General features: G+C 38.0%; 1 protein-coding gene across 1 annotated transcript; it reads right to left on the bottom strand.

Moving 5' to 3' along the window:
* Positions 1 to 4,487: 4,487 nt before the first annotated feature.
* On the bottom strand, positions 4,488 to 26,350 carry LOC116574271. The gene is made up of 2 exons (XM_032314967.1): positions 24,369 to 26,350; positions 4,488 to 7,989 (listed from the first exon to the last, which is right to left on the bottom strand). Exons 1-2 carry the CDS (start codon positions 24,393 to 24,395, stop codon positions 7,273 to 7,275), a joined length of 744 nt encoding a protein of 247 aa, XP_032170858.1. The 5' UTR covers positions 24,396 to 26,350; the 3' UTR covers positions 4,488 to 7,272.

Consider the following 26,350-nt stretch of genomic DNA (forward strand, 5'->3'; position numbering starts at 1 on the left):
TGGTAGAGATGACTTTTTTTTTTCAGATGTTCTAAAATTTTTTTAAAACTTCAATTTACAGTTGAGGAAATAATAAACACTCTTGACTACCTTGAAAAGCGTGTTTCATTTCTGTGTGTTAAAGTGGCAAGTCAAGTTTATTCACTAAGATCTGGAACCAATTTACTGTTCTCGAGCTTTTCAAATGCTTAATTTTCTCTAAGTAATACCAGTGTAACAACCGTGTACCTAGCACGCCATAATTCCACAGTAGCTATGCTGTGTGGATGTACAGAACTACTGCTCTTGAAAAGATGAATTTTTGCCTTCTTTAGCAACTGAATTGATCCTACATAATACAGAATAAACACCACAGGGGAGAAATAAGAAAATCTTGTAATTTGTTTGAAGCCCTATTTTCCAAAATGCCATCCAGAACCATGAACCTCAGTCACTGTGTTTGCTCGGCCCTTCCTTTGTGAAATATTAAGACGATCCTATTTGATGATCTGACTGAGGAAGACTAACCTAGACCTTTAATTTATTGACTTGCCGGTATCAACAGGAGGCAGCCTCCAACGAAGTTCCCCACTCTACAGTAAAAAATAAATAAAGGTCTAGGGTCAACTTATTTTATGTTGTCAAATGGTCCAGGAGTGCTAAGAGAACACCAATATGTTTTACAGGATTGAAATACTGGGCTAGGACATATGCAAGTTGATGTTTATTGTATGTTAGCTGTCTAATATTAATGTATCTTGTCAATCTTCCTTGGAACTCATGAGGCAGGTATTATAATTTTCTGCAGTTTTTAAGATGTTAACTGAAGCACAGAGGGTATTTAATTGGCCCAAGATCACCTGACCAGTTAGCAGTGAAGCCAGGACTCAGAGAGCGGGTTTGGCCTGAGAGGCCACGCTCTTCACAAGCCAGGTAGTAATAGCAGCCTGTGAAGGGAGACACAACGGAATCGAAGCAGACTTGTAGATGCCAGGTAACAGAATGTGGCAAGCTAAATTCTGGAAATATGGAAGGGGAGAACCAGATCACAGTGGGGCATGGGGGAAAAGTTATAATCTGTCTAAAAGGCTAAGGAACCAATGGCTCTGGAGAAATAAAAAAAATCCTGTGGTAATGCCGTCTCTAAAAGTGTCAGCACCACATACTCATATACGGCTAGCTAAGCTACGTGCTTCATTCCTTTCTCAGCAAAACTGTAAGCTAGTAGGTTTCCTGGGTGATTTCCTGTAGGAAGAAAGCTCCAATTTTAGGACCAAATGTAATGCAAAATTGAGATTTTCTTTACAGACTTTCATTTATAAAAATTAATTTCTACCTGATATTACTAGATTGTTTTGAATCTGAATAGAAGGGTTACCCTTAGTTATGTTAGACCTGAACTCACCAGAACAATGGCCACTAGCCATGAGCAGCTATGGTCTTGAAATGCAGCTAGTCCAAATTGAGATGTGTTCCAAGTGTAAAATAGACATTGGGTGTTGAAGGGGAAAAAAGGCATGCAAAACATATCATTAGTAATGTTTATATTAATTACATGTTGAAACAATAATATTCTGGATATAGGGGATTAAATATTATTAATATTAATTTCACCCATTTCTCTTTATTCTTTTTAAAAATGAAGAAATGCTAGAAAACTTAAAATTACATATACAGCTTACATTACATTTCTAGTAGAATGCTTTTGATCCTTTAAGTGTACTTAGTGAATACACTAATATGTATTCACATTGTATTACATAATCTGAATCATATGCTGGGATTAAAACATTTCTTCTGAATTCATATCAGATACAACTTTCGGTTTCTGATTAAATGCAGCACATTTACTCAAATGCACTTTTGTTTTCATATTCTGCATTGAGCCGTGAAAAAGGAGCGATCTCATTTTGGTGCCACACTTACAAGACAGTTGCAAAGCATTGGAGCCACCAACTGTTCAAAAGTGGCAACACCCAGCACACTCAAACCTTCACGGATCTAGAACTAAACATCCGTGAGAAACACATGTCTACGAAGGAAAAAGTGTTTTAAATAATACATACACAATATGTATGATTTCTATTTTAAGCTGATGTAGTTTGTTCATCCAGCAAAAATATAGCGGCGCACATTTCAGTAAATTCTATTGGGAAAAAATACGGAATTTGCTCAAGAAAAAAATACTGAAAGTATGTAGAAAACTATATGCAGATTAAAAGATTTCAAATAAGCATTAACGAGTCACATAATTATGCTGTTTGAAAATCTTAATAGGCAGAAATTGGAAAATAATATTTCTTGTAGGAAATAAAGCAAATTATATGTATTTTTTAAAAATGCTTCTGAGTTTGAGAATATTTTTATGATTTTGAAGTTACCTGTAACAATGGAATAGTACGAATATTATAGTTCTGCATGGCCTTTTTGCATGCAGGAGTGTTGCTAATGAAAGTTATGAGTATTCTCAGTTTCCCAAGTGCTGGTGGGTGCTTCATTCTAGACCAGATGGCCTCACTCTACAGCCACTGAGGCCTGATGTACCCTCTTGGCTCCCACCAGAGATTTCCAGTGTTCCCTGGTTGGTTTGATGGAAAATTTTCCAGGCTTGCTTGGCCTGATGAATAAGGAGGTCCATGTCTTCTGCCTGAGGCTAAATAACAGAGGCAAAACAGTCAATTCAGCAAGATTAACCCTTCAAATACCCAACCATAGGTCCAACCATGGAATCTCAGTCCCTCCGTTTGTCTTTTTGGGATGTTTAACAAGCCCAGCAAGGATGTCATCACAGAGCCAGGGCGGTGGAGGTGGGGGGGTCTTCTATGAAGAAGGGCAGGCCATGGCTCTCACCTGTGATGCCTGTAGCCAAAAAAACCCCTGAAAATCTCCGGTGTCATCCACATATGAATATAATAACTACCAACCATTTATTTTATTTTCTACTAGCAAAATGAACCTCAGAAATTTGGTGTCATCTGAAAAAAAGAATACACCAGTCACTGTGTTTGGAGAACATCAAAATGAAACATGGCGTATTTGTACTTGTGATGGCTTTAGAGGGTACATTACAAAAAACATGAAGCCTGGTTTCACAGGCCATTTGAGGAGAGAAACATGAAAACTGTTTGGAAACTTAAGCTCTCCTCATTTTGAGGCATATATATCTTTGGGTAAACTGAATAATTTTGATATTTAAAGGGATTTTCTGTGACTTTAAGAATAGTGTGGGGTGCCTAGGTGGTTCAGTGGGTTAAGGCCTCTGCCTTCAGCCTGGGTCATGATCCCAGGGTCTTAGGATCGAGCCCCACATCAGGCTCTCTGCTCAGCAGGGAGCCTGCCTCCTCCTGTCTCTCTGCCTGCCTCTCTGCCTACTTATGATCTCCGTCTGCCAAATAAATAAATAAAATCTTAAAAAAAAAAAAAAAAGAATAGTGTGTAATCTTCTCTTTTCCTTTGTGGAGTCGGTCAACCTTCTTAGCAATTTAATATTTTCGGTTTTCTAATTCTGACCTGAATTTTATGATAAATAAATCTTCCTTCAGAAAGTTTCTTAGAACTACCAGTTTCTTAGTGAAGGCCTATATTCAAATGCATTTAGTACGTTTAAAACTAGACACAATCTCAAAGCTTTATTCTGATTATCTTTTAAATGCATACATTTGAAGCTGTCTCATTTGAAAATGTGTTGTTTGTGGTGTAATTTTACATTAAAAATTATTCTTAGAAAAATAACTCTATGTTTATGGGTAGATAACATGTATGAAAGCTTTGTAACGTAACATTTGCCATCAGCATACTTTCAAACAGAAAAACAATTAAGTATTAAAGTGAATGTTGCAGGTAGAATAGGTAACCACTCTGTTCAGTGTTCTATAGAAGTGGTAGTGATGTGATTTTTACCCTAATGGAAACTATACACTAATTGTGTAGCAAAGACTGACATGTAATATGGAATGAAAATTACAGAGTAAGAGTGGGTGTTAAGCCTTGTAATGAATGCCAGTGGACTCAAAGAAGTTTTGATCAGCAAGTAAGTTACCATGAAGAGAAGGGAACTGTGAGAGCTTTAAATAATAAATACAACTTGGACAAATAGAAGAGGGAGAGAAAATGTTCCAGGAAATGGAAACGAAAAGAAAGAAGATAGAAAAATAGTAATTTGATTTGCCTGTGAAATAATGACAAGAAGTTAAAAGAAAAAATATATACACATATGCATGTGTATATATATAAATTGTCATTTACCTTTCAAAATACCTGATTAAAACCATCATCCTCTTAAGACCAGTTATTAGATAATGTTATTAAAATGGCTTAGCCAAATTTAGTCATCATTTTGTGTGTATATACTTAAGCATAATCAAAACAAGTTCTAACACCAATATTTATTTGGATAAATTTAAATTTTATTAATGTTAGTTATTGTTATTTTTCCTTCAACTTAAAATTGAATGAAACCAGGCAGCTCCTGGTTTTTGAACATGGCATTCAAAAATATCATCAAAAAAGAATTACTAACTTGGTATCATCTTCAAGATTACAATTTTGCCAAAGACAATTCAACTAGAAGAAACATCCTGCTACTCCAAGTGGAGATAAGAATTTGTAGTTGGAACTCATCTGATTTTGTGGGTGAGTGAAAAAGTGCCACACATCACCAGACTACAAGAGTATAGCTTTCTACATTGGCATGTTTGAGATCAGTTGACAACTAAAATGGCGCCTTGAACAGCTACCTTTCAAGAGGTTTTGTCATAACAAGGCATGTAATACGTGATTGCTGATTTTCCAGAAGAAAAGTCTTCACATACTTAAATGAACCTTTTATAGAAGCTTTACTATTAGGAGGATATAACCAACCCACATTCCAGCTCAGTTTGACAGAGAAGGGTTGACTCATGAACTGGGTCATTTGACAGATATTTTCAGCCACATGAATAAGGTAAATTCTTTGACTGGAGGCCTTGACATGACATTTGTAGATACTGATGGGGGGAAAAACCCATCAAAAACAAAACAAAACAAACAAGAACACTTACGTTAGGTACAAGCTGCCACTCTGGAAAGAGATACTGAAAGCAGACAACCTTGTCGATGGTCTAGTGCTGGAAAAAATTCTTCAGGCTATGGATGAAAATGACAGAGTCCTGAAATTTTCAATCTAAACAGAAATCTATGTCTTCTGCATGTTCATAGATAGAGAGTAGCAAGTATTCCCAACTTGCCAAGGAAGAATGAATCAAAAACCACTCCACTGGGCCAAGGGTGCTTTCCAGGCAAGCAGTGCATCCTTCTCCTTGAATATACTTTTTACCTTCTTTGATAATTTTTTATTTATCTTCAATATTTGAAAAAATGGGAGGAAGATATAATTCTTTATAAATGTTGCTCTATCATCTATAAGAAAAAAATCAAATTCTACTATAGTTTATTGTGCTAATCTGTAAAAATGGAAAGTCCTTTGATTTCATTAGATTTCAAAGGACTCAAGACCCATAAATCTAAGAAGCATTGTTTTATGGACATACTATAGACAATGAGGCATATATATTGGTTCCTCTTCAAATATAGTAGAGGTGTTAGTCAAAACTATGTTGCAAGAGACAACTCTAACTAGCTTAAGTAAAAACTGAAGTTTAGTTAATTTAATAAGCGAGATTTTTCATGGTATAGCTGGGTCTGGGATCAAAATGATATAATGAAGTAGGCTCGTGCTCATTTATTTGCTCTCTCTCTCCCTCTCTCTCTCTTCACACTGTGGAAAAAATGGCCACCTACAGATTGGTAATACCAACAGAGAGCTATAGCCCTTACCCTGAAGTTATGAAATTATTGGGTCAAATAATTTTCCTGCTCCTCATCATTCTCACTGAGGCTGGGACAGGTGTCCACTTTTATGATTACAGATAGGTGGGATGGTTCCCATTTAACTCAATCCCCATAAGGAAATGGAATTCTCTTACAAATAACGGAGTATTAGAAGTGGAGATCTCTCCATTGTCTACCTAAGAAAAACATGCCCTTTACCCACCCTTGGTGTTAACTCGGTATGTTGAACAAACATGACATAAAGGATTGTGATCACAGTGACACTTAAGTTTTGTCCTTTACCTTGGCATCAAAACTTACTCAGTTCAGGTAATCTTTCCCTACCTTTAAAGACTGTTTGGACAGGTCCATAATTTTCATGGTCTCTTACTTAGAAAAAGTAAAAGTTCTTCAGTTACTGTTAGTAGTAAACACAATTTCAATTTAAAAATTAGACGCCTGGTACAAAATATTAAACCAAATCTTAAACTTGATTTAGTACTGAACATTCTTTTTTCCCAAGCTTGGATCTGCTCTCTCTGGAGGCATGCCATGGGGAAGGGAGGAGGGAGGTAGAAGGAAAAAGGGGTGCATCCTTCTGTTCTCCCAACCTCTCTTTTCTCTCTTCAGAGATTGCTTAACACACTCTCTCTCTCTTGCACTGCCTGATCCAGTCAGGCAGACGACTCTTGCAGATGATCTTCTACCATTTTGGTCCGTACCCTTAGCCCTATGTATGTTCACCTTCATTCTTTATCTGCAGAGATTTTCTGGCCCTCACTGGACACGATTCATGACATCCTACACATATCCCACCTCTGGATATGCACCATCCATGCGTATTCATTATCATAATTTAACCTCTCCTAATTAACACACACGCCAACAACTCTCTCCAGTAAAATCTCTTGACCAAATTCCTCTTTACCACACCCTGACTCCTTTTCATATTTCTGAAGGAGCAGGTTTTTAGAAACAGTTCTTTTCTAATTCTGCATATGTAAGCTTCATATCTTCATGGGCAGAAGATTTTAACTGCTTTGTTGACCACTTCATTCCCCAGCACCCAGAATAATGAGTGGCACGTAACAGGCATTCCGTGTTGACTAAATCAATATGAAGTCGGAGACTGTCATTTAGGTAATCTGATGTTGATCACTGGTGCCTCTGTCAAAATGGAGACTGGAAAGATCTAGTTATAACGTCATATTAGACATGCACAAACAATTCCCACATTTCCTCTGCCTCATATAATAAATACAATTACCCTGCTTACAACTGAAAATGCACTTACGCTTTCCCAGAGCAGAGAACACAAAATCAAATCCAGCTACTGTGTAAAGTGGTATGTCCAGGAGCTCTGAAGCAGCATACTCTTCTTAGTCCAAGGTGCTTTGTCATGTCTGGCAACACTGGACTAACTCGTAAGCTTAATCACCCTGTGTTCTGGTTATCTATTGTTGAGTTACAAAGCACTCCAAAATGTCATGGTTTAAAAGAATCATACTTATTTTGTTCATAAGCCTGCAGTTTGAGAAGGGCTTGGTGGGGGCATGTCACCTCTGCTCCTTTCAAGCTCTGAAGGCTTGAAGGCTGATGGCTGGCAACTTCTGAAGACTCAGTTACTAACGTTTGGTTAATATGGCCTCTCAGCTGAGATGGTGGCCAGGTTATGGACACATAGTTTCTCATAAAGGTACTTAGCTTCCTCAGAGTATTATGATTTGGTTCAAAGGGTAAGTAGCAAGTGGTCCAGGCAGCATTGTATCCTTTTTTATGTGTAGCCTCAAAAGCCACAGTGTCACCTTTTCCAGGGTTACAGGCTCTCCCAGATTCAAAGAGAAAACATCCCTCCTTCAACACACATCTCAATGAACATGTGTCAACACTGCACCACAAGAAAAGCTTGAAGGATGGGATACACATTACTGTGATCAGCTTCGGAAAACACACCCTTCCATACCCCAAAATACCAATTTGCGACAACGAACACAGGCAGAACTCCCACATTTGGAAGAACAAAAGTGAAACAAACGGTCCCATGCCATGTCTGAGGCCAGGAACAGCAAGGTCCACCCTCCTGAATATCGCCAGTCTCACAACCACTGGCTGCGCCCCCACCACAGTCTTACCAGAAATGGGTCTAGGGAATAGGTCTCTATCTTTAACAGCTCTCTTTTTGTTAGCAGTGTTTCTGAAGCTCTGCAAAAACACAATTAAAAGAATTAATCATCACGGTATTTTCAGGATCCAGGCTTCTCTTGAATCACCTAAAACCTGAGTTGCCGGTCAATTACATTTCTCTTAACTTTCACCAGTTAGAATGCTAGCTCAGGGTCTGCTTGCCCTCAGACACACCCATTGCTTTCTTGATCTTCTCAAACTCCGTAGGCTCTTTCCCATGTTCCCATGTGATCTGCCTTTTGTTAAAAGGAAGAAACCAGGGTATTTCTCTCTGTGCCTTGTGTGGCATCTCTCGCTGTGTCTCCTTCATAATCCCCTTCCCCAGGTTTCAGGGACATTGCGTTCTTCCTTTGATCTCCTAGTGTAGGGAGATGTATGACCTGCTTTTGCTTATCTCTGAGTCGACATATCACCTGTTTGACATCTCTCAACAATGCCATCATCTAACTAATTCCATTATTAACTACCCTTTGTTTCAAATTCTTAAAAGTACTTAAGTATTAATTAAGCTACTGTTATTCTATTTGTTATAGCAACCGAATCTATTAATTTTTACAAATTGAATTAAGTCTGTGGAGTGTTCTCTATCTAAATTGTGACTTTTCCCATTTTAAAGTTTATTAAAACAAGCTGACTTATTACTTAGCTTATTCATGTTCAGAGAAAGGAAGTGTTTACTGAACATTTATTACCAATGATAGATTTCATAAATCTTTCAATTCTCACAATTCAATAAAGTTGGAGCATCACCTGCTCTTACAGTGAAAAACCTGAAACTAAGATAAGTTAATTAAGTAGCTTATCCAGTATCTTATTTACTATTCTTTCCATGACACCATACTATGCACTGCCCATTTTATTATTATTGGTCTTTATCTTGCTTTGAAAATTGCCATTTGATATTTAGTAATGAACGTTAATGTTTTAGTGAGCACCACCAAATCAGATTTGTGTTCTTCATAAGTACGTTTTCATCTATACTTTGACAAATCAAAGCTTTTTGTTGAGAATTATTTACTGTAGGAATCCAATTAATAATCAAACATGGATAGGGATTTAAGGCATTTCAGGATGAGTGGATACAACCAAATCACCAATAATTACTTAGAATTTTCACTATTTGCATACTAATCTCATAGAGCCTAAAAAATACATATTAAATGTATTTTGTAGAAAAAAAACCCATCATGAATAAATTAGTATTAGTACTGAAATAAACCTGTTATTTGCTTATACAGTAGGTTGACATTAGTTACAAAGAAATCATATTGAATTAATATAACATCCTCATGAGTGTATAACACATTGTCAGCTACTTTAGTGGCACAAACATGCTTCACCATAAGGTGATGGTTCGACTGCAGTGACATTTGCACTGAGAATGATGGATGGCATCCAAGCTTGTTTGGTGTCACCTTGAAACATGTTTGAAAGCGCAGGAATACACATCTTTCATGTATATTTTATTTCATGTAGACCAATTTAGTGACAATTTCAGTTTTTCTAAGTTCCTTTTGGGGAAAGAAAGAAAAAGGCTTGAGTGTGAGGAGACAAGCCGAAGAAATGCGTCAAGCTGAAAGTGACAAAAGCCTCTGTGGTAGGCAGGATTCTAGGATGTTCCCCAATATTCTGTTTCTGGGGTACAGACCCTGCATAATCCCCAAGACCACAGATTTAATGTGTTTTAATCCTGTGATTACACTATGACATATGAGACCATTAACCTTGAAATGGGGAATTATCTGGGAAGGCCTGTCCCAATTATGAGAGCCCTTTAAAGGTAGAGAATTCTCTACGGCTGCTCACAGAAGAGCAGGTGGAGAGATTGGAAGGGCAGTTCTCAGTTGCTGAGATGGGGAGCAACTCACACTTAGGAACTGGGAGCAGCCTATGGGAGTTTAGAACTTTCCCAACAGATAGCAAGCAAGGAAACAGGGATATTAGTCCTACAACCTCAAAGTGACCCATTCTGCCAATAAGAAGGATGAGCTAGGAAAAGCACCTGAACCCCACATGACAACAGGGCTAGCTAACGCCCTGATGTTAGCCTGAGCAGAACCAGCCCTGCTGGGCCTGGACTTCTGACCTATAGGAAGCTGAGCTAGTAAGTAGATGTTTTATAAACATATTTTGATGCATGGTTTGCATGAGGTTGAAGCTTTACTCCAGCAAGCATTTTTGCCAGTAACCATACATACATTGGATGATAGAAAAACCCTATTTACAAATACCTGGTCTCCAAATCTGAATCCACTGTTCTATAATAAGATGTGTCACAGTCATTGAAAAGGGTGAATTGTGTTTTGTAAGATAATCTGCCTTTCTATTGCTTTATTACTCAATAAATAGAATTTGAATTTTTGAGAGTTCTTGCTTGCAAATTGGCAATTTACAGATACGCAAAAACATTACCCCCCAAACCCAAAATACTGTTCAGTATTATGCTGACAATTACTTTCTTACCACAAAGATAGTTGTAAAGTATATTATTCAATTGTCTTGAACAAACTGAAGCATTCCTGAAAAGTTGGACATAAAGAATGTTTTTTTAAAGAACACATTTGCTACTGAACATAGTCAATCTCAGAGACGCAATTCATTGTCAGCCCTTGCCATTTGCCTTTATCTCTTTTAACTATGATGAATGCGAAGCCAGAGCAGGTTATTTAGACAGTGAAGTTAACCTTATTAATACTGGTACATGCCTCACAGTGTTCCGTGTCATACTTCTGTATAAAATGTGTTCAAAGTTTTATTGGCTTGCTCAATAGCTGGAAAAAGAGACATACTTAGTATTACCCTAACACTATGTGATCAGAGCGTGGACATACTTCTGTTCACAATGAAAATTTTAAGTATAGGAGACTTCTGTATTTTCCCTAGGCCCCAAATACTAGAAGAATTTTATATATTGCAGTGCTACATCAATTATTAACCAACATGTGGTATGTGGGTTATGTGAGAGGACTTTAGAGAGCAAACCTAAGAATATTTTTTATTACTTAAGTAGATAGTTCGAAAATAATAATACATGTTGAGTGTAATAGTTATGGCAGGTAAAACCATTATGCTGGTTTATAAAAATTAAACATTTAAGTAGGAATGGAATGGAATAAAATGATTAGGTAAATACATATTTTAAGTGTTATACAGACATACCAAAAATTGGGAGAGTGTTTAAAAAAATGATTAAAATTTGGGCAACACTGTACTTTTTCTAAACATTTTATCTCTATTTGATTTCCAGTTCTATTATTAATTGTATTCCTTTACTTTTCCAACATTTATTTTCAAAGGCATCAAGTTAATGTCAGCAATTAAATTTAAGAAATTGAAAGCATTTATTTTTGATTACTTGAATATTTCACTAAATGATTCACAAACTACATTCTCCTACATAAAGGTTCTAGATCCGAACTTCTCTGAGTGCTATGATGTGTTTAAAATCCAATCAGAATAATCTGTTTATTTATGAAGTAAATAAATTACAAAATTATTTATGTATGAAACTCTGCTTCACATAAGAGTTAGTTTTGAAGTATTTTAATTTAGTTAGTAAAATAGTTGACCATCAATAATTATCACTTACTTATATTGCTTATATTGTATGCTTTTGTATATATAAATATGTATTTTAAAAACACATTTTAGTGTATTTATGTATATTAAAGGATTTTCACGTGTTTATATATTTAGTTGTTATAGATTACATAGCAACTGAAATTAATACCTACACTTTGATCAGTATTTGTGATTTGATAATAGAACATACTGATAGGTTTTATTAACCAACATTTGTGTCCAGTGTAAAACAGAAAAAAGTCACTAAGTACTTTGAGCAGAAATGCTATTTGATTATGAGATATTTTGCATACCTACAAAATTAGAATTATTCCATTCCATGCTTAGGGCCCTCCCTCCATATTTTCTGAGTCTTCCCCACTCCCAAATTATCAGCAATGAAAATGCATAATGTTTTCCATTGTGGTCTTCCTCATTTAGTGTTAGTTACTACAGTGACTTCCTCTGTCTACATCTCACTGTGTGATTGACACCAAAAGCCATCTAGGGTTGGAGAAACAGATTCTTCTTATTTAGGTGCACCCTGGAATGCATTATAATTACATACTCAAGGGAACTTATGCTGAACACAATTTTACATTTGCATTATGGACTCTGCCTGCAGGCAGTGACAGTAAAGAATAATGAGATGAAGCCAAAGATTTCTGTAAACTCTTCTCTGGAAAAAAAAAAAAAAAAAATGGGGGGAGGGTAGACTCAATGGAAAGAAATAGTGTCAAAGTTCATGTCAGATAGAAGAAAAATAACATATTCAATTTGAAAGGAATGTGAGAAGACTGTGTTAGGGAACAGACTAAGCTGATATAATACAGAGACCAACAATGCATTAGCTCAAAAAACAAAACAAAAAAAATAATTTTATTTTTCCTCCAAGTATCAATCCAGAGTGAGCAGGCAATGCAGGGCAAGCAGGAGACACCCTTCAACTACATTTTCAAAACTAGATCAGTAGACTGCATCTTTAGTCAAGACCTAGGGAGGGAAAAAAAAGAGAGGGAGAGAGAGAGAACGAGCACTTAATTATGTCAAGGGCAAGTCTGGGAAGTCACATGTACCTCTTCCCTTTACATGCCATTGTTAGAACCTACCCTTATTTATCCGCAAGGGAGACTGGAAAAATAGTCTTTGGTCAAGTACTCAACAAAGACTCAAGGAGTTTTATCATTAAAAGAAAAATGGGCAAATAATATTCAGGAAACAGAAGTCTTGCCTTTGGCCTCTAGTGCCCAAGTATCCAATGCACCAATCTTTCCAAACAGAAAGTATAGGCCTCCCCAAGGAATGTAGCTGAAAGTTCAATTAATTATTGTTCCCAGTACAAAATCTAGGATCTCCTAATGATGTTCATTTCTGTTCACCTGATCTGGAAGTAGATTTCAAGGACTAGCAATTTACTATCTTGCACTCCCATATGTCCCAATATAAGATGATCAAGTATTGCACTACTAGATATTTACCCAAAGGTACAAAAATACAGATTCAAAAGGGCACATGCACCCTGATGTTTATAGCAGCATTATCAACAATAGCAAACTATGGAAAGAGCACAAATGTCCATCAACTGATGAATGGACAAAGAAGTGTGTGTGCACGCACACGCACGTGTATGTGTGTGTACACAATGGAGTAATACTCAGCCATCAGAAAGAATGAAATCTTCCCATTTCCAGCAACATGGATGGAGCTGGAGAGGATTATGCTAAGCAATATAGTCAGTCAGAGAAAGACAAATAATATATGATTTCACTCATATGTGTAATTTAGAAAACAAAACAGATGAAAGTATAGGAAGGAAAAAAGAGAGGGAAGCAAACCATAAGAAACTGTTAACTACAGAACACAGAGGGTGGATGGGGGATGGGCTAAATAGGTGGTGGGTATTAAGGAAGGCCCTTGTATTGAGCTCTGAGTGTTATCTGTAAGTGATGAATCAATAAGTTTTTCTCCTGAAACCAATATTATACTATATATTAACTAGAATTTAAGTAAAAACTTGAAAGAACAAATGGGTTGAAGGATGAAGAGCTGCAATCAAAACTACCAGGCAGGTTGGGCTCTGGTTCTGATCTCTGAAAGGAACACCTGTCCACTGCTCCCTATGGCCACTGACCTTACCCCTAGGAGATTCATTCTTTTCATTATCTCCTATGGTATCCGCTTAAATAAATCTGGGTCCAATCAGGACAAAGAAAACATGCAGTAATTTGAACAAGAGTTTAATATCAAGAATCACTGCGGTGCCTGGCTAGCTCAGTTGGTAGAGCACGTGACTCTACTTATCGAGGTTGTGCATTCAAGCCCTGTGGTAAGTGTAGAGTTTAAAATAAAGTCTTTTTTTTTTTTAAAGATTTTATTTATTTATTTGACAGAGAGGATCACAAATAGGCAGAGAGGCAGGCAGAGAGAGAGAGAAGGAAGCAGGCTCCCTGCTGAGCAGAGAGCCCGATGCGGGGCTCGATCCCAGGACCCTGGGATCATGACCGGAGCCGAAGGCAGCGGCTTAACCCACTGAGCCACCCAGGCACCCCTAAAATAAAGTCTTAAAAAATATCAAGAATCACTAACTAAACAGTGGTTTAGAAGAATGAGGAATTGGCTAGTAAGAAGAGAACCTCACAGAATATAGGAATAGCAGATAGAAGGAATAGCTACCACTCCTATGGCTGAGATAAAACCTTAAGGAATAACCCCCCCGCCCAAGACTGAGATCCAGACCTTGTTAAAAGTGTCAGCATGGCTCACTGAATGGCAGAGAAGTCACTGTGGGATTGAGTCAGTATAGTTCACCAGAAGCTCACCCCCTGGGTGTTAGGGATAGCAATTCATGGGAAGGGTCTTGCCCTAGGCATTCCATTATGAAATTGCCCACTGGAACTATTACTTCTTATATGCTGAAGGAGATGGACAATAGAGAAGAACCTGCCAGGTGAGCACCAGAATGAGGAAAGGATACCTCTTTCTAGCCTTGGTAACTTTGGCTCTTAATGCAAGGGACAAGTTTAGGGAAAAAATGGTATTAAATGGTGAATGTAATTTATTCTGAGCACTCTGAGCTAGAGGTGCAAAATGAGGTGAGTTTGGAATGTATACTGGGCCCAGGGAATGCACTAAAGTGTTTGTGGCTTTTATGCCTGTTGATTATGATGAATGGGCAGTTACAGCCACTACAGTCCAAATACGATAACTAAGGGTTCACTCTTTAGGAGTGAAGGACTGGATAATCCCACCAAGCAAGTGATGAAGGTCAGGTGAAAAGCAAACTGAAAGACAAGATTGAGAAATCTAGAAAATGTGGTGGAAGAAGTAAATGAAACAAAAACAGAGGCAGGACTAGCCACAATAATAGGACTGCAACTTATTTCAGTAATCCCGCCATGTTGAGTATGCTGAGATTGTGGCCAGTCATAATTTCACAGAAGTCTATAATGGATTGAGATTAATGCAGGACACAAGCAGATCTGAGTGGTGCAAAGGGTGTGCTGTTGGACATCTCTTGTGCACCGTTTTAAATCTCCTTGATGACACTTCATATTCCAACCACTTGTGAGGCAAAGAGATCTACACAAACTGATGAGCTTTAGAGAGCACAAAGACAATGTCTCATCTTGGCTCTATGTTACATATCTCCCACTTTCTGCCCAAGGGGAATGCAATGGATATCAGTATATATGTGCTTTTTTCTTCCAAGTTTTTATTTAAATTCTAGTTAGTTAGGGACACCTGAGTGGCTCAGTTGGTTAAGTGGCTGCCTTAAGCTCAGGTTATGATCCCAGCATCCTGGGATCGAGTCCCACACCAGGCTCCTTGCTCAGTGGGGAGCCTGCTCTCCCTCTGCCTCTGCCTGCCACTCTGTCTGCCTGTGCTCACTCTAAGAAATAAATAAAATCTTAAAAAAAAAAAAATTTGTTAGTTAACATACAGTGTAATAGTTTCACATGTAGGATTTAGTCATTCATCACTTACAGTAGCACCCAGTGTTCATCACAAGTGCCCTCATGAATACCCATCACCCATTTAACCCGTTTCTCACCCAACTTCCTTCCAGCAACGTCAGTTAAGAGTCTGCTTTATAGTTTGCCTCTCTTTCTCTCAGCCATTTTGACAGGTTTAAGATAGCTCATTGTAGTTTTGATTTGTATTTCCCTCATGATGAGTGATGTTGAGTATCTTTCCATGTGTCTGTTGGCCATCCATATGTCTTGTCTGGAGAAATGTCTGTTCGTGTCTTCTGCCCATTTCTTAACTGGATTCTTAGTTTTCGTTTTTTTAAAGATTTATTCATTTTGGAAAAAGAGAGGGAGTGCAAGCAGGCAGGGACAGGAGCAGCGGGGGAAGGACGGGGAGAGGGAATCTGAAGCTGACTCCACACCATGCCCGACACTGGCTCTCCGAGACCCTGGGATCATGACCTGAGCTGAAACCAATAGTCAGTCCGATGCTTAACTGACTGAGCCACCCAGGTGCTCCAGGATTATCTGGTTTGGGGGTGCTGAGTTTGGTAAGTTCTTTACAGATTTGGGGCATTAACCTTTATCAGCTGTCATTTGCAAATTTCTTCATTCCATAGGTTGCCTTTTAATTTTGTTGACCATTTCCTTCACCGTGCAGAAGCAAAAGTTTATCTTGATGAAGTCCCAATAGCTCATTTTTGCTTTTGTTTCCCTTGCCTCAGGAGACAAATCTAGTAAGAAGTTGCTATGGCTGAGGTTGAAGAGGTTGCTGCCTTTGTTCTTCTCTAGGATTTTGATTGTGTCCTGTCTCATGTTTAGGTCTTTCGTCCATTTTGAAGTTCTTTTTGTGTTTTATGTGAGAAAGTGAGCCAGTTTCATCTGCATGTTGCTGTCCAGTTTACTCAATACCATTTGTTGCAGAGATTGTCTTTTTTCCATTGGATAGTCTTTCCTGCTTTGTAGAATATTAGTTGACCATACAGTTGTGGGTCCATTTCTGGCTTTTTTTTTTTTTTTAAGATTTTATTTGTCAGAGAGAGAGCGAGAAAGAGAACGAACTCAAGCACAAGCAAGGGGAGTAGCAGGCAGAGGGAGAAGCAGGCTCCCTGCTGAACAAGGAATTCAATGAGGAATTCAATCCCCTGACCCTGGGATCATGACTTGAACCAAAGACAGACACTTAACCTGCTGAGCCAGCCAGGCACCTCTGGCTTTTCTATTCTGTTCCACCAATCTATGTATCTGTTTTCAGCCAATACCTATATATATGTGCTACCCAGGAAAGTATGGTGGTTAACATCCTAGAGTGATTTCAGTAGGACAACCTATAAGGACAACCAATAAGAAAAACAAGTCCCCTTCTCCTCTTAAGGCAGACAGTTTTGGAATGCCTTTCAATAAGGGTATCCTGAAGGTTTCATAGGATGGAACACTGTGCAATTTTAATAACGACCAACTTTCATTTCATTCCCTTCCCCCTCATTCCTGCTCTGGGAGTCATTTCTAAGATAAAACTACTTGCTTGTAGGCCTTTGTCTCAGATGTGAACATCAGTGCAACCCTATTTAAGGTAGAAGACTTCTCTTCAAAAAATTGTCTAGAAACCAGGTTCCCTTCACTCTGTTGCTCTCTCAACCCTAGAGTTTCACTCTGCTTCTCTGCACAGTCAAAGCTAACTCACCAGCACCAGCTCCATACTTCATCCCAAAAGTTGTGAAAAGAGATAGAGGAAGATAAGCACCTCGCTTTAAAGGAAGTGACCTAGAAGCTGCACATATCACCTGTGTTTACTTATCATTGGTTAGAACTTTGTCACTTGGCCACTCCTACTGCACATGCACAGGGCAGCCATGTTCCAGGTAAACCTTTGCTGATCTTGTTCTTAGATGGGGGATGGGAAAACAGATTTGGGGGTGAAATAAAGTCTCTGTCACAAAATTAAATACAAAATGTAGCAATTTATATGAAGAACTTTCTGAAAATATTCCCTTCACCACCAAGTAAAATGTCTGCGTACTGCAGCATAGAAGGAAGCACCAGTATTGTTCATGCCTGACACCAATTCTGCCATTTCTAACAGCATACACTATATTCATTTGCCACTTGTTTTTGATTTTCCCTGAATTATCAATGCCCATCTTTCACCTGTTAATTTCTTAGAGAATTTTATGATCTTTTATTGTGATTACTTTTTATAATAAGAATAGTAACGCTATTTCATTTTTTAATTTCATTTCCCTTTTTTTGTTTCAAACACTTTTTGGTATAGGGTTTGTTATTTTAATTTTGGTTCTGGCATTTTCTTAACTATATTATTTTTGGCTTCTTATATATATAATGGCTGTCGGAATCCTTATTTGTTACACTGGTCTGTCTTGATTATTGCCAGTGTTTCTCATTAGTCCACCTTCATAAAACATTTATTGCCTTGTGTATTTCCCATGTTGTTCCCCTTCTTCCCATCTTCACACCTGTTTATTCTTCCAGGTGGATACTGGAATTATTTTTGCCAGGTCCAAAAGTAAATTCCATTGAGTTTTTATTGGAGCAGTGTTGGCTCAATAACACAGTTAGGTAGACTGCTGTATTGCTGTTTTTCTCATACAGAAATGTGGCCAGCAGTGTTTATACAACTGTTTATGAATCACAGTGAAGTTTAAATTTTCCTACCTTTAACTCTCCAGATCTCAATACTTTTTTCTAGATATTTTATACTGTTTATACTATTTTGTAGCCTTTAACAATTTATTGTAACATCAATCTGCTAGTACTTACGGAAAACTATTGGCTTTTTAATTTTAGGTTAAATTACCTCACTGAAGCCTCTTTTTTAGTCCTGTTAAATTTTTCTACTGATTTTCTTTGGGTTTCTATGGAACACAATCATTTTGAAGCTGATAATGATAGTTTTGCCTCCACTTTTCCAATAGTTAGGCCAATTACTTCTGGGTTCTACTTCATTGACTTTATCAAATTCTATCAAAGCAAAGCTGAGTCATAGTGGTGATGCAACTATTTTAATACACTATTAAGTTTGTTACAATGTTATTTGCATTATTTTATGTAATTATTTGCATGTCATAAGATAATGACATAATCCTCTATTATAATTAGTATTTTTCTGAGATTTTAGTGCTAGCTTGAAGAAATGCATTAGGAAGCTTATTTTTCCTCTGTTCTTTCAAGATTTGGAGAAGCACTAGAACTGGCTCATCCTCAGAAATTTAAAATAACTCAATAAATACCACAAATTCTCTAGGCTTAAAGTTTATTGATGGGAGTTTATTTACATTTTCAAGTGTTTCTTGGCTATTGATCTATTAACAATATCTCTGCTTTTTAAATCATTTTTGGTAATATATTTCCTCTAGAAAATCACTATCAAAATTATCAATTTTAGCATAAAATTCACATGTGATTTTTTTTATTTTCTTTTAAACTTGGGCTTTAAAATCCAAACCAAAAAATAAAAGTGCAGTAAATTTAAAAAAAAAAATTACTGAAAAAAAAAAATCTCACCACTCAGAAAACATTGCAATGGACATTTTAGCATATAGTTCTTAGTCTTTCTGGTGGGAGTACGTTATACAACTTTTTGCGTAGTTTTCATAGAAATTGGTTTTTTTCTGATTATAAAAGAAATGTGGTTATTCTACAAAATTCAGGAAAGGTGTAAACTCAGGATGTTAAAAGTCTTAAATTTTTCAGTTCAGCAATAGGTAATGTTAATATTTTGCTATTTCTTTAAATTTTGTTAGCATAATTTGTCATAATGTATAAACTCGTCTGAAAGGCAATACAGCACTTAAAGAGAACTAGTTCTAGAACCAGACTGCCTAGATTTAAGTGCTGACTCCTCCATTCAACCAGCTTTGTGAATGGAATCAGCTATACAGCTTCCCTGCCTCAGTTTCCTCATCTGTAAAATGAGAACACTAATATAGCAATTATTTCAGAGTGTAATTGTTAGGATTAAAGAAATACCCAGTGCCTGACAATAATTGTTGGCTACTACTATCTTTAACTAGACATAAGGACATTCCAAGTCCTTTCTGAAGGATGAAAAGCTAAATAGTTTCTAGCAAAATTACTCAAGCCACTCCACATACATTAAGGTTATAAAAAGTAATTCTTCGAGTTTCACAGCATTAAATGAGGCAGGTGGTGCTGCCCTTTGCAGTTCAGCAAAGAAACTAAATGAGTAGGGGGGAACAGAGTGGCTGTAATTCCCTTGCCATGGAGGCAAGGTTCAGAGAATAAGGAGGCATAAAGGTTCTTCTGGTCTTTACTCGGCAGGATCAACTCTGTTCCCTTTGTTCCCAGCATGGGCAATTACCTACCCCCCCCACAGTATCCGAGGTTCATAGGTCAGAGAGTCTTTGGTGGCCACAACTCCCATCTCACTCCACCCATCACCACCACCTCCTTTTCTTCTAATCCACCTGCTCGATTAAATGATTCTAGATCGAATTGTTCCAAGAATGCTTTCATAGTATCGTCTCTAATCCCATGTACACATGTAGCAAGAACGCATTTCAGCTACAAATTCAGACTAGGGGGAGGCTTTTTCCACCCTGATTTCTGGAGATGAGGCCATGTCTGCCACTGCCTGGTTGTCTTTCTTTCATGACTTAAGACCTTTTCCAGCAGGACACTCATTCAGGTGAGCAGGATCCCTCGGACACTCTCCTGCTTCCTTAAATGCACAGGAATCAATCTGTCCCTCTGTCATGCCACAGTGAGTGGCAAGAAATCTGGTGAGACTTTCTCAAGCCTGTCACCTGAGTGAGGTGGCAAGCCTGGCTGTCACATTCCCAATACAACTGGCATTTCTGTTCCCTCCTACCTGTGCTCAGTGCCTGTGCAAACCAGGAGCGAGCCATGGTGTTTCTGCGCTCCTTGCTCTGTTCAGGTAGCCACATTCCAGGGATCTTCCCTGGCCTTGACATACAAGCTTTTCTTTGACATTGTTATGCAACCTTTTAAATTCACTGTTCTTGGGCATGGGTTCATGAGATTAAAAAAAATCTTTGAAAGACCTCTATTTAATCTCAGATAAAGATGGTGTCCTGAAAGATTAGACACCATGCAAACTTCAGGAATTTGGAAGTTGAAATGGTTAGGAAATAAGAGATGGTTCAACAAATAGACAGTTAATTCATGTGAAGGAAGTTAAAGAATCTGGTAGAAAATAATCCTGGTCTTTGTTATCTCTTTCAAAACATACTTTGTATTAAATACTACTTTTGCCTCGGAGTTTCCCATACGAATGTAAAATATCCAACTGAAACTAAAAATGTATTGTTTGCCTCCACAGTTCCACAAATACTTAAGATTTTGTAAGGATGGGTTAATGATTACTAGACAAAACCCTTAACCATGTGTACATCACTGATGACTGACACTAAGTAGATGAAAAGAGAGGGAAGGAAGAAAAAAGGAAGGTAAGGGGAAGGAGAGAGAGAAAAGAGGAGGAGAGAAAAAGAACGGGAGGAAGAGAAGGCTGGAAGGGAGGGAAGGAGAAAGAAGAGAAAATGTAGGACTATTCCTGAAAAAACTCCTAAAGATCTAGGAGAGTGAAGGTCTGCGGTAATTAAGTAAATTTTCTAAAAATTCAGCTCATTCATTTTATTATGGTCAGCTCAGTAACCAAATTTGCCAGGCAATTGCTTAACTCCACTTAGGTTTACCTTTGCAAACAGATACTGGGTCAACATAAAAAACTCAAACAGTTTCAAAAGTGGGACATTTTGAAAGCATTTTGTTTGCTAACACAAATATACCTTATGGTTAACTATTTAGTAGAAATTGATTTCCTCAAATTTGGCCCAATTATTTGAAGAGTTTAACACAAAACAGCATCAGCAGCCCTTAATAAAATATGGGTAAAGTGTAAAAATCCATCATTGATCTCAAAATTTTCTTCAGTCTTAGTAGCACATGCTGTCTTTAGCGTTGTTTTTCTTTTAAGTGGGCAAAGGTCAAGACTACATCATTTTCTGCTACTATTTAATTTCTGCAATGTAGCCTCACTAAATTGTCTAACTATGACTTTAATGTTTTCCTGTTACTTTTAAGGTTCATTAGTGCTTATTTCAGGTCCATCATCATCCAGACCTGGAAATGTGTAAGGAACGTCAAATTTAAAGTTGAATTACATGACTGTATAAATATACTGCTGTCCCTTAATTTCTCTTCAAATAGATCAAATAAATACAAAGAACCTTATATGAACAAATGAAAATTACTTTCAGAGGGCATCCTTATGGAGACAGACCTAAGATTAAAACATTACAGAAGGCTTTAAATTATCAGCAGGGCTGGATGAGTCTTTAAAATGAATAGAATGTGTTTTGGGTCTTTGGTATTTTAATATTCCATCACCATTTTAAGAGGGCAAAGCACTTCTACAGTGGTGAGAGATCTCGAATTCTGCGTAAGCCAAGAAAATCAGAAATTTATTCTATGACAGCAGTATCAATCAATTATGACTAAATGGTTTCACTTGGTACTAAACTGCACATTCTATCATTGGCTAGGGAAATCTGTAAAATACTAGATTCTTCATATTAAACAGGGAGCAACATCCCATGACCGAATCAAACACTTGATTACCGTATTTATGTCCGCTAAATTAGATCTGCCCTCTAATTACCCGTGTTAGAATGTGTGCCAAATGCACATACGGTATCAGTCACTGCCTCTCTGAGCTCAGGTAGCACTTACTTTCTCAGCCTTTTATTTAGGATCAGTTATCTCTTCATTTTACTAATCCTAATGTACACATGTGAGATTTATCTCAGAATCACTGACAATCTTAAAGACACATAGCCTTTAGTATAGGGTTATGAATATGTACTTTCACAAATACATGACAGCTCAAAGCAGCTTACTTCCCCAGGACTATAGCAATCTGGTGGAGAACAGCAGTAGCTCAAAGTAAAAAAGAGTGGTCCTGGCACCGTGGGCCATTTTTCCCATTTCCTCAATGACAAAGCAGGAAAACCGGTTTTGAGTTACTTCTGCTTTGAAATCTGCTCTGAACCCAGTCACATTATGACCCACTAGTAAAGCTCCCAGAAGCCACCGGCTCACAACTGCACTCATTTCAGCCACCCGTCAGCTTACACCTCACACGTATATGCACACGAATAACTTTTCCTTTACGTACAATTCCCTCCCTGCTGCCATGCAGACTTTTTCTACCCTTTACATCAAAGTAAGCACAATCTCAGACTGGACAAAATTTGACATCATATGTTCAAATGGCTTGGAAACCTACTATGGTGAAGCAGAAAATACCGTGATTGTAAAATATATGGAAGTGATCTTCAGTTCTTTCAACAGATATTTACAGAATGCCTATGCACACACATAATAGATGTCATTGCTGGGCCAGGGAGCACTAAAGGGCCAGGACTTACCTTTGAACATGGCCCAACACTACCTGCCTTATTTTCAATGGCTACAAGTAAAGCCTGCAGGTTATAAAACTTAAGTATGACTGTCTGAACCAAAACACAAACTACTTACAAATACCTTCTGTGTTCAACTTCTGTTAAAATCCTCTTGCTTTTGTTTCCTCCTTTCTTGTCTTTTGCTTTGTGGGTTTACTTAGCACTTTTTCTAGTATTTTCAAAGTTTAGTATTTTAATGTTAGTAGATGCTTTGAAATGAAAATACTAAACCTTTTCTGTGCTCTAACGAAGTATAAATTTCTTATTTACCTTCTACCTGTCTCCAGTGGCGGATTTCCCAGTTTTTACTAATTTTGTTTTAAATACTGTACCTGCAATTCTTAAAGCAGTAATATTTATAGTTTTATTGGCTAACAAATACTGATTTCATGGCTTCCCCATTCTGGAGGTCCTTCTTTAAATGTTAGTAGACTGACATTGTCCAATTTTTTTTTTTTCTAGAACACATTTGAGAAATACAATATGAGCCCTTTTCATTTGACAAAATCGGTTTTCAGAGAATGACAACAGAGTAGTTAATTTACGAATAATCATTTTCTCATTGAACCTCTATAAAACTCACATTTAAATACCATAGAAGAAAATTCTTACATCAGTCTGAGTTCTATTTTTTTCCTCACCTTAATTCAATGATTTTACTTAAGCTGTATGAATAAAATCTTAAAGTTACGCAGGCCTGGGACTGTAATATCTAAAAGTGGCATAATTTCATGAGGGGACAAATAGGCAAAATGACCCCCCAAAACACCCCTGCTCTAATCCCTGGAACCTGCCAAAACCATTTACACGGTAAAGGAGTTAAGGCTGCTAATCAGCTAACCCTACAGTAAGATTATTTGGGAATAGCTGGCAGTGGGGGTGTCAATGTCCGTAACTCACCAGAGTCCTTAAAAGTCTAAGAGGGAGGCCTCAGGAGGTCCTAGACTCGATGACAGAGATCAGAATAATGTGACATGTAGTCTCAGCCCACGGCTGCGGGATCTGAGATGCGGAAAGGGTCTGTGGACTGAGGAATGCGAGGTAGGTTCTAGAAGATGGCGAAGGCAATGATCCTCTCCTATAGCCTCCAGAAATACAGCCCTGCTAACATCTTAATTTTAACCTAGTGGGACCTGTGCAGAGACCCCAGACTTACAGAATATTAAGAAAACAAATTCGTGGTGTACTTTGAATGGAACAAGTGGTAGAAGAGACCCAAGTAGGGTAATGAAGGCCTCTTCAGATGACATTTAAAATAAGACTAAGCAGCAGCTCAGCCATACCACAAGCACGTGAAAGGCATCTTGGGCCTGGTAACGTCAGCCTATCCGACATGAGCTCCAATTGTCACCTTACCGGAAAGTTCTCCACCTGTCTTCTCCCATCCCCCCCTTCACTGGAAACATACCGTCTGGTGGCAACAGGAGATATTCATCCACCCTCAGTGCTTGCTCACCCGGCTTTTTCCCTAATCCACTCACCACCCCCCCCACCAAGGAATTCTGCGTGCTTCTGGGAGGTAAAGCTGTCACTGCTGATAAAGATGTCACAAAAGGACCAGGCCTGAACATGATTTTCTCATATTATTTCAGGTGGGTCTGACACCTAAACTTGTCCCAGCCAAGCAAAGCTTTAAGTTTTTTGTTTTTTAAACCGTTTTGAAGTTGGGGCAAATGCAGATTTGTTTTCAGCTGGATATAAACCCCTACCCCTATGACAGCTGTTTTATCTCCCTGACAAGGTGGGAAAGCTAAAGACGAATTTGCCTAAGTTACTAATGGAAGCTGGTCCTTGAACCAGAAGTTTCCCTCTTAAACACTTCTCTAAGACTCTAAGTAATTCCTTAAATTTCTTAACCAGTCTGCAGTACCACGTGGTGACTTCCAATAGTCTTCAAATTGGGAGTCTGCACATTCCTGGGGCAGGAACTACATGAACTACAGACATGTGTGGTTTAGAAAAAATAAAAATGGTCATAGCAATTTCTGCATGTTCCCTAAAATTAACCTGAGAAAGTACCTGCTTTTCCTTCCTCAACTTCTTTACTCTGAACCTTTCCTTACACCACAAAGAATATTCCTGAGGCATATTGGCTGTACTGATTTGTCCCAGGGGGTCAAAGAGAATTCCGAATTTCATCAAGGCTCAGTATAGCAGTGTAAGCCTTCTTTGTATTCCTAACACCTTGTGCTAGTGGTGAAACTTAAAGTTAGAACACCATATGGTTATTTTGGTATGCACTGTGACATTTTAACAATGCTAAAAAGTGGGGCTGGGGGGGGGGGGGGAATTGAATAGAGAACAGTGATACAAGAAAATACAAGAGAGAGCCTCACTTCATTCAGGCAACAAAATCATGTCCAGAACCTGCCACTAAGCACTGCCTCACATCAAGCTTACCTTCCTCAGTACCAGTTTGGCAGGTGTACTCCTTTACCCTGGTAGTCTGAATGTCAGTTGCTCATTTTGTGGGACTGGGTCAAGTTCAACATTTACTTCCAACATCACCAGAACACTGCCACACAAATGAACTTTGAAGGAAAGTTTTCTATCTTCCTGAAGCTTTGGACATTTGTATTTTCATTCCTGCTGAATGATTACTAGGTACTGTAAATTATTTAGTTCCATCTCCTGCTCACAAACACTACTTGAATCCCTTCTACCAAGTGTTTTATTATCACTAATATACTTCACAATGATTACACCTTTCCTAAGTCCAATATGTACTAAAAGACCAAGGTGTTTGGCTTTCTATTAATGCCCACTGAGCCAGTCTCATTTAAGCACTCATATTCACCTGTGGGCACTTCTACTTATTTATGCAAAACTTACTAAGTACCTTCTATGTGCTGAGTACTGTTTCAGGTGTTGAATATGCATCAATGAATCACTTTCAAATCTCTACATTCACAGAAGATCCTAGAAGGGAACAGGGGCCTATGATTACAAAGAGAGAAGATGCCAATTTATGTTTGGGAAAGGGCCTCAGATCCTGCATTTCTAACAAGATCCCAAGTGAAACCACTAGTTCTCTATTAGGATAAGTGACCTAGAGAAGGAAAATAGAGCATGTAGTTAAGAGAACTAGTTTGATCTGGTACTTGTGCAGACTAGAAACAGGATTAAATCACACAGCTGAGGGGATAGTTTTTCCAAGCTAAGGGAAGAGCAAGTGCAAAGTCCATGAAGAAAAAGTCAGCCTGGGGAGCGAGCTGAATGGAGGCAGAGCAGTTAAATCTTGTACAGAGGATTAAAGAGTGGGGGTGGGGGGGCTACTTACAGTTCAGATGTTAAAGTAAGGGGTCTATACCATTAACAGTACAGGTAAGGGCAGAATCAGTTCGGAAATATTCATAAAATGGCACAGAAACTACACCCTTTCTATTAAAA

The sequence above is a fragment of the Mustela erminea genome, chromosome 15 (assembly GCF_009829155.1).
Source record: "Mustela erminea isolate mMusErm1 chromosome 15, mMusErm1.Pri, whole genome shotgun sequence".
Lineage (NCBI taxonomy): Eukaryota > Metazoa > Chordata > Mammalia > Carnivora > Mustelidae > Mustela > Mustela erminea.